The 16,261-nt window shown below is 64.6% G+C and overlaps 2 protein-coding genes across 2 annotated transcripts in view; one reads left to right on the top strand and one right to left on the bottom strand.

Annotated features, from left to right (window-relative positions):
• The first annotated feature begins 5,263 nt into the window (after positions 1-5,263).
• MYL5 (myosin light chain 5) lies at positions 5,264-9,716 on the top strand. The gene is made up of 8 exons (XM_060013210.2): positions 5,264-5,317; positions 5,769-5,894; positions 7,077-7,184; positions 7,331-7,406; positions 8,180-8,284; positions 8,674-8,752; positions 9,209-9,257; positions 9,621-9,716. Exons 1-8 carry the CDS (start codon positions 5,264-5,266, stop codon positions 9,714-9,716), a joined length of 693 nt encoding a protein of 230 aa, XP_059869193.2.
• A 1,523-nt stretch (positions 9,717-11,239) lies between these two features.
• The window catches only part of SLC49A3 (solute carrier family 49 member 3), a 34,636-nt gene continuing 29,614 nt past the window's right edge, over positions 11,240-16,261 (bottom strand). Inside the window, 12 exon segments of the mRNA XM_060013209.1 lie at positions 11,240-11,345; positions 11,559-11,586; positions 11,589-11,651; positions 11,654-11,693; positions 11,895-12,052; positions 12,767-12,885; positions 13,020-13,056; positions 13,059-13,143; positions 14,194-14,270; positions 14,420-14,473; positions 14,476-14,629; positions 14,810-14,968. Of these exon segments, the coding sequence (XP_059869192.1) occupies positions 11,240-11,345; positions 11,559-11,586; positions 11,589-11,651; positions 11,654-11,693; positions 11,895-12,052; positions 12,767-12,885; positions 13,020-13,056; positions 13,059-13,143; positions 14,194-14,270; positions 14,420-14,473; positions 14,476-14,629; positions 14,810-14,968 (1,080 nt within the window).

The following is a 16,261-nucleotide window of genomic DNA, read 5'->3' as shown; positions in this document are numbered from 1 at the left end:
GTCTAAAAGCACCGGGTGAATATATTCACACTGCACGTGTATCTATGTATATATGGGTGGAGAAATGGATACACAGATGCCAATTCCCATCTGGTCTAGGAAAAAATACATGCACAAAAATTGAGAATAAAATCAAAAGAAAACACACTGCCCTTTTTTTACTTGGTGGAGGACGCTCATTTGTGACCAACCGCAAAATCCTGCCAGAAAGGTCCAGGCTGTGAGAACAGCAGTGATCAGACGTGAGCGATCTGTGCAAAAATAATCTGTAATGAACGCTGCCCGGGAGCTGCTCTGAACCGCGCTGACGGACCAGCGCCTGTGGTCTGCCCAAGTCCTCCTGCGCCACTGAGGTTTCCTTCATGGGAGCAACCACATGCCTCCAAGGACCTAATAAATGGTTCTGAGCCGGGAAGAAAAAGCGAGTCAGACCCAAATGGGACAATGCAAGACTCACGCTTGAAATGGGTCCTAAGTTACCTGATAGAAATTAAGGACCTTTATCTCATAACGTGAGCTCCAAAGCCAATGTTTCCAGATACCGGAAACTCTTCCTGGCTGCAGCCTTGGCCAGAACTGCAAGGCCAAATGAGTTGTTCTAAGGCCGGTTCAAGATGCTGCCCTCTGCCAGCACTCCCGGCGGGGGTGGGGGGTGGGGGGCGAAGGACACGCCCACAAAACCTTCAGCTCACAGTGGCACCTGGTGGTGACAAGGGCCTGCGACTGGGGGCTCCTCCAGGTTCCCAGGGGGACCCAGTGCCAGCTACCCACCAACCTCAGGATACCCCAGGGGGTGTGCACCACCACGCACTCCAGCCTCACCTTAACTGAAAACGGCTGTACGCTGCTTCTCACCTTCTCACGTTTGCAGATGAACTCATTTGACAAATAAACTGGGGCTCTAAGCATAGGCAATGTGCTCCTGGCACAAAACTGGGAACAGCGACTTGACACCAAGCCTGGGGGTGAAAGGCCACAGCCACCAGGGGTGGAGTCTGCCGTCTGCTCAGGCACAGGCCTAAGCCCCCTTCTGACACCAGGCCTGGGGGTGAAAGGCCACAGCCACCAGGGGTGGAGTCTGCCGTCTGCTCAGGCACAAAGGCCTGAGGCCCCTGAACACCTAGCTGCACCCCAGCCTGGTCCTCAGGAGGCCACATCCCCTCCCTGGGGTCAAGGGGAGAACGTGCAGGAGGGCGATGGAGATCCAGGTCCCAACCGTAGAGGCATCAGGCCATCTCCACCCCCACCATCTGCAAAGCCTGCCCCTCCCCTGCCCATCCAAGGGTCTGGGCCAGGCTCGGAGCGCAGAAGACGGAGCAGTGCTCACAACGCCTGGCCAGCTGGGTCTCCGCTACAGATGCATCCTTTGGCCTCCGCCACAGATACCCCGGCACAGGCGACGGAGGTTCTGTGCATCCCGCCCGGTTTATGCACTGGTCACTGACTGGTTCTTCTGGAATCCCTCCCCACCCCCACCCCACATGACCTGAGAAGGTAGGAACACAACTGCTGAGTCTGAGTCCAGAAACCAAACAACCGGGGACAGTAAAGAGAAATCAGAGAATCACACAGTACAGCAGGCTTTATTCATCCACACTGCTCCGGGGAAAGGCAGGCTCACTTTAATATGCTGTCCTCTTGGGCTGAAAGATTGGAAGGAAAACAGACGCATCATTACACACTCGGGCCATCCAAAGGGCCCACTTTCGACGTTTGGTGTTAAACCACCCAGTATCTCACTCTGTGGTGGGCCTGGCTATGCTCTGCTGCCACTCCCATCCTGGGCCTTCCTTACCCCTGCCCGTCCTGACTGTAAGCTGCCGCCGCAGGCAGGGAGAGGTGAGCCTGGTTCTGGTCCTGGGGCCTCGCTGAGGGTGGCCGACAGTTCACGCCCAAGGCCTCACTAAAGGGAGTTAGCACCATGCACCCCCAACACCCACACCTGCTCTCCCTCCCACTCCCCCAGAAGAGGACCCAGGGGCCAGCAGGGACCAAGACAGCGGCCCTTCCCCTCCACTGTGGGGCTCATCTGGACCAGCAGCTGTTTCTGGAAATGCGGGTGGAGAACAAATCCATGAGGTTCGGCAACACGAGTACCTTCTGCCAGTTCTCTCTCAATGCGCCTCTGCTCATCCTGCTTCTTCTTCTCCTCAGCTGCTATCCTCCTCTCCTCCTCTGCCCGGGGTTTCAGGTAATCTGTTAAAGGAAAGAGAAAGAGAGAGATGATATCAGTGAACTTTTTCACCGACGCACTGAGTAAAAGGAATTCAGTGCACAAGCAAAGTCATCTTCAGGTGCACCGCGAACGCCAGAGGTACCTGTTTTACCTAGATATGCGTAAAGGCCTGACACTCCTCAACAGAGAGCCCCACCCGGAGGGCAGCTACAGGGTCCCCGCTGCCACCCCGGGCGTCTTGCCGCCCCTCACTCAGGTCTCTGTGCTGCAAGGGGCTGCCCGACCAAACTACACGCCTGCCGCGGCGACGCTCAAGGGTCCAGCCCGCTCGGGTTTCTGGGTCTGGCGCCTCCCGCCCTGCCCCCTCTCCTGCCCGGCACCCGGGACCCCGCACCGTCGTCGCCGTAAGCGCCCCGTGGGCTGGGACGGCTTTATACGCCCGTGGTCACTCACCGTAGCGCTTGGCTCCGTAAACCACGCCGAGGAACAAGGCGGAGTAACGGCCGAGCTGCGGGGAAAGGGCGGTCAGGACCGGCGGAGCGGAACCGGGGTCCGGGGGCTTTCTCAGCCCGCGGGGGGTCCCGGGCGCGGGGGACGCGTGCGGGGAAGGGGGGGCTCGCACCCGCGGCGTCTGGGGCCGATGCGGGGGGCGGGGGAAAATCGCAGCCTCCGGGTCGGGGCGCGGGGCGGGGTGAGAGAGGGTTGGTTGTCCCGCCGAGCGGAGGCCGGGCCGGAGGTCTCGAGCTCCGCGGAGTCGCTCACGCGCGGGCCTACGCGGAGCCGAGCACCCGGCCGCGCCCGCGAAACCTGGTTCACCTTGATGAGCGGAGAGACCTGCACTGGCGGCACCATCTTGCCCGTGACCTTCGCGCCGGAAGCACAACGCGGACCGAGGAGGACGCTCCAAGGGCCCGGAAAACATTGGAGACGCAGAGGCTCACCCGGCTGGGCGCATGCGCCGTCAGCAGCGAGAAGGCGCCGGAACCGTCCCCTGGCGGCCGGAGGGAGAACGGCGCGCGCACCCGTTCGCGGACGGGTGACGTCACCAGGCGCGCGGCTCGCGACTGGCTCCGCATGCGCAGTGGCCCAGGCGGCACGTGCTGGTTCCCCAGAGCGGGTGCGACCCCTCCAGGCACTGACGTTTTCGGACCAGGTTGAGCACACATCGAGGCCCGCACAGCACAGGTACAAATATTTGAAAAGTATAAGTCCACATTACAAAGTGCGAAATAGAGTTCTCGCTATCCTCCTTCCCTGGGCTGTCCCGCCCCGCCCACTGCTGCAGTGCGGCCCCAGCCGAGGCTAGTCCAGGCCCGCAGCAGCCCCAGGCCAGCCCAGAGGACAGCCCAGGAAGGGGCTCGAGGCTCTGGGCAGGGAATCCGGGGTCCGGGTACAAAATGTAACCTGAGTGCAGGCTGGCTCCCAGCAGAGAGGGGTGGCCATGGCCGGCCCCTCTGGGCTCACAGACAGGCCAGGCCGACCATGTGGGCTCCGAGTCGCTTCCCAGGACCGCACTGCCTGGGGTGCCCCCTCCTGCCACCCCCACCCCCGGTCCCAGACCCAGCCCCCCGGCAGAGCTAGAGTTTCCTCACCCTAGGAGCCTCTCCAGCAGAAGGGGGCTCAGGTCTTCCTGAGAAGGCCACCCTAGCAGAACCTGCTCCCTGGGTCTCCCCGACTCCAGCCCTCAGGATCATGGAGCCCCAAGCTTCAAGGTTCACATCAGACAGGTCCTCGCTCACTTCTGCTGCCCTCTGTTGGGGAGGCAGGGGTTGCACTGGTGGGGTACTCTGGCCCCCTCAGAGGAGAAGACTGTCTCCCCCAGATCTGTGGTCAGCCCCAGCGAAGACACAGCTGACCAAGACCAGGTGTGCAAAGAGGCTGCCCAGAGATGGGCAGTGGTGGCCGGACAGCCTCCCAACTGAGCCTGCTGTGCTGACACACAGTTCCCATGGCAACGGGGCTTGGGGGTCTGGTGGTAGGACCACCCATGCCTTGGGCCCTGTGCTGCTCCAGGCATAAACTCCCGGAGAACCAGGGCTCGGGGCTCACAAGCATCCCTGCTCCACTGCTAGGGGAGATCACTTCCGATTCTAAAGAGAATAGAATGCAGGGACAAAAATTCCAGGGCACACAGAATGTGCTCGGTAAATCTGCGCCAAGGGGAAGCCCCTCGGCAGCCACCGGGGCCTGAGCAGACCCTGCTCCGTCTCCAGTTGCTGGGGAGTCCTGGCTCTGGGCCTTCCACTGGGAAGCTAGTAAATCACCTGTGCTGTTTCCTGGGCTGGGAGTGGGAACGCCAAGGCGGATCCTACAGGGCAGCTGGGCTCTTTTCTGAACCCTCTGAGGACTGCTGCCTGACACCCGTCCTCTGTGGCCTCTGCGGGGCCTGGGGTGGGGGGAGGGCCTCTTGACCCGCCCCCTCCCCACTCATTCCTTCCCAAGGAAGCTGTAGGCACACATTGACTCCACAAGGCACAAAGTAACCCTCCTCCACCGCCCACATGCTGTGTCAATGCTGAGCACCACCCCTCCACCTGCATCTTGCCCTGGAGCAGCCGGGCAGATGACCTCAGGTGGCAAATGTGTTTTCCCTTCCCTGGATTTTAAAATAAACCAGATTCCTCAGCAACTCCTTTTTCCAGAATCAAAAATAAATTTCTCTGGGGCTGAAGGTGGGGCCAGAGTGCTGGTGGGGGGACCACATACCAGTAGCTTCCACGGTGCTGGGGGGAGTGGCGGCCAGCGGAGGGCACGCACAGGCCCAGGAACACACGCTTACGGAAACCGCCCAGGGAAGACCCCTGAAGCCGGGGAGACCCACATTGGCCCAGAGTCCTTCCTGGGGACTGTGGGGTGGGGTTGGGGCGGGGGCATCTAACCTGGCTCAGGACGCAGGGGCCGCCTGCTGACACTCCTGCACCTGTCAGGGCAGCTGTCCGTGCTGAGTCCCGATATTCTCCCAGGAGTCAGGCTCTGCGGCTATCTTTAGAGCTGTGCTCAGACAGGCCGGCCACAGGACACCTCCCCAGGGGCTCAGCTAGCCTCCTCCGGCCCTCCCCAAGCCTGGGCCTCCTGAGCACAGACCCCATGGGCCTACCCCTCTCTCGGTGTGCTGTTCCCCACTCCCGCAGCCCGGCCAAGGTCCGTCCCGGCGTCGCACCCAGACCCGCCTGGCTGGGAGTGATGGGGTCACCGCGCAGCCCAGGCCCAGGTGTCCCACATCGGTCACACGTTAGCCCTCCAGGGGTCCTCCAGACAGCCCCCAGGAGCCCCCAGGTCCCTCCAGGCGGGTCACGCATCCCCAGCCAGGTTCCTCAAATGGTGAGCTGGCCCTGGGATCGCGGACGGCAGCACCGCAGCAGCACCACGTGGCGGAGGGTGTGTGCCCCTCGCCTTCCAGCCGCAGCAGGTGCTGTGTGGCTCGGAGATGTGCCCCTGAGGACCCCCACCCAGTGACTGCAGCTCATCCCAACCCCACCCAGACCTGGCCCCGGAGGCTCAGAAAACTTGTTCTCCAGGTATGAAACCACCGTGGAATCCCATCTGCCCACTTCATCCGCCCACTGGCCTCCTCCTCCTGTTCGGCCTGCAGACCCACCACCCCCACCCCTTCCCGCCACTAACTCTGCACTTCCCCACCATCGAGGACCAGGGCATCTTCTCCCTGACTTTGTGGTGGCCCCCAACATCTGGTACCACCAACGGGCACCTGGGCCAGGTCCCCTCCCCAGACTCTGCCCCTGGGGCCATGCTGTAGCAGGAAGATCTGGCTGAGTGCTGGGCCCAGCCCAGCCCACATGGGCCATCCTCCATCCCAGAAATGTCATCCCCCTCTGAGGTCCAGGCAAGGAGCTCCCTGCCGTGGGGACAAGAGGGCTGGCCCCAGGGCTGGGGTCAGGGCCTGGGACGTCTCTGCCACCAAGGCGGGGAGGCAAGGGCAGACAGACATACTTGGGGAACGCTTGCTGACTGGCCACCAGGGTCATTCACAGTAACTGTGTGCAAGTCTGGGAAAGGTGCCCCTTCCTCTGGTTCCCGCAGTCCCCAGGCCCTTGACCCATGTGCAGGTCACCCCAGAGATGCACAGAACACAGACTGCAGGGTAGGGGGCAGGTGGGGAGGTGCCTGAAGGCCGGGGGCCTATTGGGCCAGCAGGATGGGGGCGTCTGACCCACTGCTGGCTGCCAAAGCTCACTGTGCAGTTGTCCAGTCCCCCGGGGAGCCCTGAGCCTGTCCTTGTAGGGAGTGGCAGCGGAGTCTGAGCTGTCCTGGGGGACTGGGTAAGAGCTTAAGACGGACGACCTCAGCAGGGAGGGCACAGACCATCGCATCAGGCAGACCCAGGCATGGTGAGTGTGCTGCGTGTACACACACGAGTGTGTCTGTACCTGATGTGCGTGTGGGACCGTGTGGATGGGTGTGTGTGCACGTGTCACATGCATGAGTGTGTTTTGCCTGATTACGTGTGCACACAAGTTGAGTTTGTGCACATGTGTGAGGGTCTGTGTGTGCTGGGGTTTGGGGGAGATCTGTGCCTTGTGAAAGCCCTGGTGACAGCCTGGGGCTGGAAGGTGGGGGTCCTGGCCTTCACCCTAGTGGGGTCCCCAGAACAAGCCCTTCCACCTTCTGGCCGCCGGCACGGCTCACTTGCTCCCTGTTCCTCCTGGCTGGACTGCAGACTGAGCAGGGCATAGTTCAGGGTGAACCCCGCACGGGTCCCTCTGACCATGCCAAGCACCTGCAGCTGCCCCAGCCCAGGGACACGGGCTTGGGGCCCCCTGGAGCCCCAAATGCCACGGTGCACCCGTCCTCTGCATTGAGTCTCCCCAAATGCCTGGCTGCCCCCAAGGAGACCCTCGGTCAGGCTGGGGGACCCTGAGCCTTGGTGTTCTCATCTCAGGCCAGCAGGAAGGCCAAGAAGAAGGAGGGGGGGGCCCTGCGGGCCCAGAGGGCGTCATCGAATGTCTTCTCCAACTTTGAGCAGACCCAAATCCAGGAGTTCAAGGAGGTGAGGCCCTGCTCTTGTACCGGGAACCCCTCCACCCAGAAGCTCATACCTGAGGGGTCCCCTGGGAAGTGTAATGCAGGTGACAAGACCCTCGATCCAGAGCCAGGAAAGGGGGTGCAGCCCAGTGAACCTGGCCTCGGTTCCAGGCGTTCACACTCATGGACCAGAACCGAGACGGCTTCATTGACAAGGAGGACCTGAAGGACACCTACGCCTCCCTGGGTATGTGCCCCGGGGGCAGAACTCCAGCACAGCACCCCGACTCCCCCGCCCTCCGGCTCCAGTCCCAGAGCCTCGTTCCGCTCCTGGGCCTTAAAGCCTGACCTGACTTCCCGTGGGCTCTGGGGAGGAGGGGGCCTCTCCTGGGGAGAAATTCCCCTCTAGTTTGACCAGGGCGGGCAGAGGGCATCACGGGGTGGGTGGCACAACCCAAGCATGGGCATCCCAGAGCGGGAGATGGTAAAGAGCTCGAGGAAGGCGCTGCTGCCCCTGCGCGGGGCAGGCTGGCACTCCCACCCCCGGCACGGTCAGGAGGCCCAGGAGTGCAGCTGGGAGAGGACACAGAGACCCACCAGAGGCTCGTCCTTCGCAGGCGGCACGGCCCAGCCCGCGGCCCTGCCTCCCTCCCCACCTGGGGACGGCTGTCCTCAGCCTGAGGCGGCCCTGCCCTTGGAGCTGGGGGGGCAGGCTGGTTTCTACCTGGGGGGTGCCCCCTCACACCCAGGTAACAGATCACAGGCCTTCCGGCTTCTCTCCCCCACTCAGGCCACCTCCCAGGGCTGGGGTTTGGGGCTCTGCTGACCCTCAGAACCTGTATCCATCCACCACGCCTGGGCCAAGGGTGCCTGCACTGGCTTACCTCCCTCTCTCCGGTCGTCCCATCTTTGTTCTGGGGTTGCCTGGAGAATGATGGAGGGGGGTGGCCCCGTGGGGCACCTATTCGGACCACAAGGCAGCCAGGGCAGGCGACACCCCACCCCTGACGTCTGCAACAGGCAAAACCAACGTCAAGGATGAGGAGCTGGACGCCATGCTCAGGGAGGCCTCGGGGCCCATCAACTTCACCATGTTCCTGAACATGTTTGGGGAGAAGCTGAGCGGTGAGTGGGCCAGCCCGCAGGTCTGCCAGCGCAGCGTGTGTGCTTACGTGGTCCCGAGCGCCTCACATAGAAACCCAAATCTGCAGGCCCCTTGAAAAGCCCCAGGACCTGGCATTCGGGACCCACATCTGTGGGGCCTGTCAGCGCCCCAGGGTGGGCGAGCTGACAGCCCAGACCCAACGCTTCGCCCACTGATGGGGGCCTCTGTCCCTCATTGAGAACTCGCCCAGCTCTGGGCCTAGCGGGACCCAAGGGACCCCGAGAACAGTACCGCTGGGGTGGGAGCTGAGGGTCTCCCAGGTGCTCAGAGTGGGAAGGCCATTCAGGGCACTGAGTGGGCGAGGGCGTGGACCCCAAGTTGCCCAGGACTCAAGGCCTCCTGTGGGCAGGCACGGATGCCGAGGAGACCATCCTCAACGCATTCAAGATGCTGGACCCCGACGGCAAAGGCAGCATCAACAAGGACTAGTGAGTGTGGCCGCAGGCGCCCGGGCGCCACCAGGGTAGGAGGGGTGCCAACCGCCCCACCCCGCTTTCAGGGTACCCGAGGGCCGGATCAGCCCTACCCACACGGGGCCAGTGGTCACTGCCATTCAGACCATCGCTGGGTCTTTAGCCCCTCTGGGGGCTACTTCAGCCAGGCACCGTGAACGGACCTATTCGGTGCGCCAGGCACTGGCCCCCAGGGGCGTGGGGGTCAGGGAAGGCTCCCTGTGGGCACCCCCCCACCCCACCCCAGTGCCCAGGACTCACCCGGAGCCAGGCTCCCAAGAGGCACCTGCCCTGTGAGCGGGTGGGATTGAAGGGGGGGCACACCCACCTCGGAGCAGCCCTGCCCCCCATGTGGACCCGTCACGGGGCTCCCCCGGGGCCACCCCTCCAGTCAGGGCCATGCCTAATCTGGCCCCTCCCTCCTGTCCTCAGCATCCGGCGGCTGCTCGTGTCCCAGGCCGACAAGATGACGGCTGAGGAGGTCTGCCCCTCACCCCACCCCCCCTCCAAGGCCCCCACCCCCACCCCACCCCCAAGGCCCTCTGTGAAGCCCAAGCATGGCTCTCGGGGCTCTGGGGGCTCAGGAGGGGGATGTGCCTCAGCCCCCAGAGGCTGCGGCCTTGGGGAGGGTGGGATGTCCGGTGTCCAGGAAGGGAGACACCCGCCCCGGCCCCAACCCTTGCTCTGCAGGGTCTCCCCCCACTTCCTTCCCCCCAAGCACAGAAACAAGACAGAGCCTGGAGTCCAGTTCCTGTGATTAATTCACCTGCTGGCTGCGGCCTCGGGGACCCTCCCACTCCCTCCCACCCCTGCCTGAGCCTCACGACCCCCACCAAACTCGCAGGTTGACCAGATGTTCCAGTTCTCCACCATCGACGCTGCAGGCAACTTGGACTACAAGGCACTGAGCTACGTGCTCACCCACGGGGAGGCGGAGTGAGGGCCACCCCTCCCCCACTGGGCCGCGGCCAGTTCAATAAACGCGAACCCACAAACCGGCCTGCAAGTGTCTCTTTCGGGGGGAGAAGTTGCCCCCCTGGGGGTGGGAGTGTCCGTGGGGGCAGAAGGGTCTTCAGGGGGTGGGAGCATCTGCGTGGGGCCCACCCTCTGCTTCCGGCCCAGCCGGGCCCCACCTGCTCTCCCCACCTGCGCTAGCGCCGGGCTGGGGGGCTGCTCATTCAGGGCTCAGCAGAGGTTGAGCATGGCTCTGGGATAGGCTCCTTCAAGGAAGGCCTTCCCCACACCTGTCCACTCCAGACTCAGCCATGCTGGGGCCCTCAGGATCCCCAGCCCACTCAGCGCCCCTCAGCCGTGCCCCCGGGCCAGGCCGGCCTGCCCTTACGCAGCCCCTGCCCCAGCCACCCTGGGTCTGGCCTGGCCGCTGGAGCGCCCCGCCTGGTCAGCGGCCTCTTGCCTCCACAGCGGCAGCTCTCCTTGCTACAGCCACAGGGAGTCCCCTGGGCCGGCCTGCCTGTGTTTGAGGACCCCGGGCCCCCCGGATGCTGGTACCGTCCCGGCCTCAGGCGTGACTGGTGTAGCCGAGGGGACCAGGGCCTGCCTCTCCTGGCCGCCCCTTCACGGCCCCAGGCCCGCTTCTCATCACACCAGCTGCTCCCCGGCCTCTGGTCCGCTGCTGGGGCCCCATGACGTCTCAGAGGACTCCCAGGGGGAGGGAGGCGGAGCCAGGATCACCGGCTCCAGGAGGGGCTGCTGGGGCCCGTGGGGGTGGGGGGGCCGCGGCGGGGCCTCGGGGGTGGCCACCGAGCTTGCCGGGCGCACCTCTTCCTGGACGGAGGGGCTGCGTCGGCCTCGGCCTGCAGGCACCGGTATGGGGTGTGCAGGAAGAGCACCCCAAAGCAGCTGAAAAGGACGCACAGGCCGACCACCTGTGGACTCCGGGGGGCCGTGGCCCAGCTCTGCCGAGGCTCCCCAAGTGCCAGAGTGCCCCCCCCGGGTGCAGGGAACCCCGAACCCCACTAACCATGACCTCAGAGTGACCCCGAGGACAGATCCTGTCCCAGCCCCAAGGGGCCCCAAAGGTGGGTTCACAGTCATGAGCCCCGAGGTCACCGCACCGGGTCTGGGGACGAGGGCATGCAACCATCTCTCTGGTGGCGACCCCACTCCTGTCTCTCACACTCTCTGTCTCCGTCTTTGTCATTCTCACTGTCTGACTCTCCCTGTCTCTCTTTTATCTCATTTCAAAACCAGTCACATAGGGGTTAGAGGTTGAGCTCTCGTAAGGGCCTCAGGGCTGCTCCCACCAGGCTGAGCCTGAGGTTCGGCCTGTTGCCCTCTGACCCCACCCGACCCCCCCAACCCCCGCCGTGGGTGCCCTGCACCCACCCACCAAGGGCAGCGGAAGTCGCCAAGAGGCGCACGGAGGGGAGATTTCCAGGGCTAGGTGGCGGCCGACCTGCTGGTCTGCGCCCTCAGGGCCCCACAGGCTGCGGCCCTCACCCTTCAGGCCAGCGGGTCCTGGCCGTCCCGGCAGGTGGAGAAGGATAGCTCCACGCGGCGCACAGTCAAGGAGGCCAGCAGCGCCATGCTGAGCACACCCTCGGGCTGCCTGCACAGCCACGAGGCCCACAGCCCTGCCCGGGGCACTGCCCCGGCACCCGTAGTCATCCCGAGGGCAGGGCGCTGCTCTGGTCACCGTGGGCCCTGCGGCCAGCCCAGGCCAGCACACGGCAGGCGCTCAGGTCACCTGCTGTGTGGCCTGGGGTGGGGTGAGGGGAGGCTCTCTGGGTCCCCAGGGAAGTGTTGGGGGATGGGCACTCACCCCAGCACGAGGACCAGGCCCGTGGCCCACCCTCACCCACAAGGAAGGAGTGCTCGACAGCCAGCTGCACAGCGACAGGCACCGCTGAGAAGCAAAGAGCCCAAGCGGCGAGCAGGTGGCGGCCAGCTGGGACCCCTGGGGGCAGCGAGCCGCACAGACGGATGCGGCAGGAGTCAGACGTGCCACAGCCCTAGACGCCCAGACCCTGCCAGGCCCTGCACCTGAGGGGCGGGGCAGTGCCCAGGGTCAGAGTGGGTCTGGATGTCCGTTACGGCCGACCTGCCAACTCCCCCACCCCGGGGCACCACACTTTGACTCGTGCAAGGTGGTCTCGGCTCAGAGGACTCTCACCAGGGCAAAGGCCATGCAGACCAGAGATGTCAGGCAGAGGCCGATCCTGACAGCTCCAGTGAAATGCTTGGTCCGGTCCACGTACAGGCCAAGAGGCCGCGCCCCCAAGACCCCAAACGCAATGAAGAGAGCCCCGCAGAGGCCTGCAAATTCCTGGAGGAGGAGAGGAGGCGGGGGCACCCTGTCATCTGGGGCCAGGAGGAGGCCCTCACCCTTAGGATGTACGCCGTCACCGGGGAGCCCACGGCAGGGTCACTGAATGGAGCCTGAGGCCCAGGCAGGATGGCACGGAAGGCATGGCTGCACCGCTGGCTGGGGGAAGAGGTGTCCTCCCCGGAGGCGCCATTTCCCTGCGCTACCCCCAGCCAGGAGCTCAACAATTGCTAGAGAAAGGGCCTGCCTACTGTAGACACCCCTCAGTGCCGGCCACCCCTGAAAAGCTGGGAACACGAGAGGCCCGAACCCCACACCCAGGGCTGATGCAGACAGTGGAGGGCGCGGCCAGAGGTGCTATGAGCAGAGCAAGGCCCCCTCCTCTGCATCTCCAATATCAGCGGGTCCCCCAGGGCTGGGGTGGCTGGGGCATGGCGGAAAGCGCCACACGAAATCCCAGTGGAACACACTTGGGCTCTGCCAGCACCCCCTCCCCACGGCCACCACCCCGCTGTCTGCAGACACAAATTTTCACACAGCATCTCAGTAGCGCCCACATCACCCCGTCCAAGTGTGGAAACCCAGCGCCTGGGGAGGTCGTGGGCCATTCCACAGCCACCAGAGGGAGAGCAGCGGCAGAAGAGAGCCTGTGGGGTGACAGGCCCCCAAAGCTCCGTCCTGCCGCGGGGCCCCCAGGGCAGGGCCGGCACCCGTGCTGGAGTGTCCGTTCACGCAGAGGATCTGCTCCAGGAGGGACGAGAAGCTGGAGCAGATGCCGATGCTGCCCCCAAAGCACGCGGCTAGGGGCCAGGATGATGTAGGCCTGTTCCCTGCGAGCTAAAGGGGAGGGGCTGCTCAGCCCAGGAGCTCCAGCAGCACAGCCAGAGGCTCCCGGGGCAGCCCCGCCCCCTTCCCCTCCCCCGCCCTGGGATCCCACAGCACACGCGCGGCACTGACCACTCCAGCCCCGCTAGGAACTTCTGTGCGGTGGATGGACAGCCCCCGCGGAGGGCGGGGCGGGGCGGGGGGCGTGCTCTCCCAGACGCAAGCGGGGGCCAGCAGGGGTGATGTAGACGCCCAGCTGCCGGGAGGGTACGCACGAATGCACACGCGTGTGGCTGCCTCACGCCCGCTGCTCCAGGCTCCTCGCCGGCTACCCCCACAGGTCATCCCCAGGTGGACGTCGGCAAGCCCCAGGGCTGTGCTGGGGCTGCTCTGCTTTGCTGCATTTGGAAACCCACAAAATACCACCCAAAGATGACTGCAACACCGACAGCCTCAGCTCAGCCCTCTCCGGGAGCCCCACCCAGCGGCCACCTGGAACCCCCTCCCACCTCTGTGAATGACCCCAACACTCGCCCAGCTGGAAGCCCCTCTCACCTCGGCACACCTCCAAACCCCCAGCCCTGAGCCTGCCCCACTGCCCCACCCGATCAAAGCCCTGGCTCTCTCCCTGGACACTCGGCACACCCTTGGCTCTCCGAGTCATTCTGGACCAAACGGAGTCACTCTCCCCTCAGACGCCCCCGAGGTGTCCATCACGCCAGTGTTTTGCCACCTGGGCTGACCCTTCCCGCCACCCTCCCCTTGCTCAGCGGACACACTGGCCTCTGGCTGCAGGCCCCACCCGTCAGCCTCACGTCCACCTCAGAGCCTGCTGGTCCCTCATCTCCCTCCCTCGCCCCCCACATCTCCCTCCCTCGCCCCCCTCATCTCCCTCCCTCGCCCCCCACAAACGCTTCCTTCTGTGCCAGCCGGCCTCTCGCCTCTCCGGAGCTGTCTCCCCACCAAGGAAACCGCCGAGCATCCCGGTCCCTGGAGCTGTGCCTGATGCTGGGAAGGTGCCCAGTACTTGCATACTTGCACGTGAGGAAACCCCACATGCATGGAGCGCAGCCCATGTGTGACCGCAGAAGGTGGCAAGTGCACACTCACACAGGCAGGTGTGGACGCACGAGCCCGCCACTACGGCACTCACGTGCACACACGCACTAGCACACTCAGCCCATAAACGTACACACACATGCAAACACGTAGCCATTCATGCACACCGACACACTCTACACCATACACGCGGGTACACACACATGCACACACACACTCACATGCGCACACTCCTGAGCTCCCTCACCATCAAGGGGATGTCCTCCTCCTTCTTCACCAGGGTGGGAGACAGCGGGCTGGCCACCAGGATGCCCAGGGGGTTTGCTGAATGGACGGGGACATGTGTCAGCTCAGAGTGGCAGGCTGGTCCCCAGCCCCCAGGAGGAGTCCCCATCCTCCAGGAGCGGGGAGCGCAGAGGTGCCGGGCCACGCGCTAAGCCAGCGGGGACGTCGGCCTCACCCCCGGGACTCACACACAGTGCCGATCATGTTGGCTGTGGCTCTCTGGTGCTCGGGAAACCACAGGCGGCCCGCTTGGCTGGAGAGATGACCAGGGTCTGGGCGAGGGCACAGAGGCTCTGCCCACCCGTGAGGAGAGCAAATGGGTTCTGGCGGCTAGTGATCATGCAGGGCTGGGAGCGGATCCCTCTCCCCGCAAAGTTCAGCCGCGCACACAGGACGGTCTGCAGGGCTGGGGTCAGAAGAGCTGCCCACCAGCCCAGACTCCCCCCTCCAGCACCGCAACCTCCACCCACCATGCAATGGCTGGGGACCCGGATCTAGGGAGGAGGCGACGGCTCTCGAGCCCACACTCGGGGACCCCGCCCATCCCAGAGCGGGCCCCGGTGTGGGGTCCGACTCACCACCCAGCGGAGCCCAGCAGAGTCCAGAACCCAGATGGCCACCACGCCGAATGGGATGGACACCACCAGGTAGGCCAGTGAGAGCCAGCTGATCTGCTCGGTGGAGAGGAGGAAGTGCTGGCTGACCGTGTCGGCCACGGGTGCGAAGCTGGGCCACAGCTGCAGACACAGGCCGGCACCAGCCCAGGAGGCACTACAGACACCACGACTGCCTGCTGTCCTGCGCATGGCTGGCTGGTCTGCGGGAGGAAAAGGCCCAGTGGTCCTGTCAGGGCCAGGTTTTCTCCCGGTCATGCCAGAGGGAAGGCACGGAGCGGGGGCTCAGCCAGCACGGCCGGGCCGCAGACCAGCAGCCTCTCTGCAGGCGTGGTCCCAGGGGCAGACAGAGGCCACACCTGGCTGGAGCCTGCAGGACAGCAAGTCCGCCCCAGGACTGACCCTCCAAGGAGAAGGCCCGAGGGCTGTCAGCAGAAGAGAGGTGGCCACCGTGCGGGAGCGGGAGGGGGCACCTAGACTGGGTGCGGCCAGAGCTAGAGCACAGGAGAGGGCCCCCGCCCCCAGCCACGTGCATGCGTAGTTTGCCCAGATGGGCCAGGCAGAGGAGCACACTGGGGGCCACTCAGCGGACACGCAGTGCCTGTGGGGGACACCCAGGTGGACAAGGGCTTATGCAGGAGGGAGGGGGAGGCAGGCCCGGCTTGGCCCAGAGATGAAGGTGTCGCAAAACAAGCCCGTGAGCGCTCCAGCTCGGCGGACCCAGCAACGCAGAGCTCGCCCCGGGCCAGGTTCCCCACAGTGGAGGCTCCGAGATCCAGGCTTCCTAACCCAGACGGAGCTCTGACCACAAGGCCTCACGCGACACCGAGCTTAGGCAACAGCTGCCTTTCCTTCCCTTTCTTCAGGACAGAGCCGGGCGCAGATCTCCCAGGTTTAGGAAGAGCTCCGCGCAGGCCCAGCTGCTTCCCGCCCGGCCTGATCCAGCGGCGAGAAAGCCACACCTGCCCTGCTGAGCAGCCAAGCTCATCCTCCCTCGCCAGCCTCGCCCCATCCTCCTTCCTCCCCGAGCTTGTGGCCGGAGGGGCAGAGACAGCGACGTGGGGACAACTGTTTGCCCCCAGTGCATGCATTGCCCTTCCACCTGTTCCCAGCCTGCCAGGTGCCCTCGCACATCCTTTGAGAACGCTGGCGGCCGCCCCACACACTGGCTCTCACCCAGACCTCACTGCAAGCACAGCCCCACCGGCCCTTCACACTGCCCCTCAGAACCCGAGGGCTCTGCTCATCTGGCCGCAAAGGGAGTAAGCAAGGGGCCACGCGGACTTGGCCAGGGCACACCTGGTGGTCCCTGCTCCCTGTCGTGACCACGCAGAGATCATGACAATTCCCGGTGAGATTCTTGTTTGTTCCATAATGACTTGTGAACGAGAGAAGTTCAGTGGGACAGCTGCGGTG

Source organism: Delphinus delphis, chromosome 5 (assembly GCF_949987515.2).
Source record: "Delphinus delphis chromosome 5, mDelDel1.2, whole genome shotgun sequence".
In the NCBI taxonomy this organism is placed as follows: Eukaryota; Metazoa; Chordata; class Mammalia; order Artiodactyla; family Delphinidae; genus Delphinus; species Delphinus delphis.
This window is presented reverse-complemented; position numbering and strand designations above follow the sequence as displayed.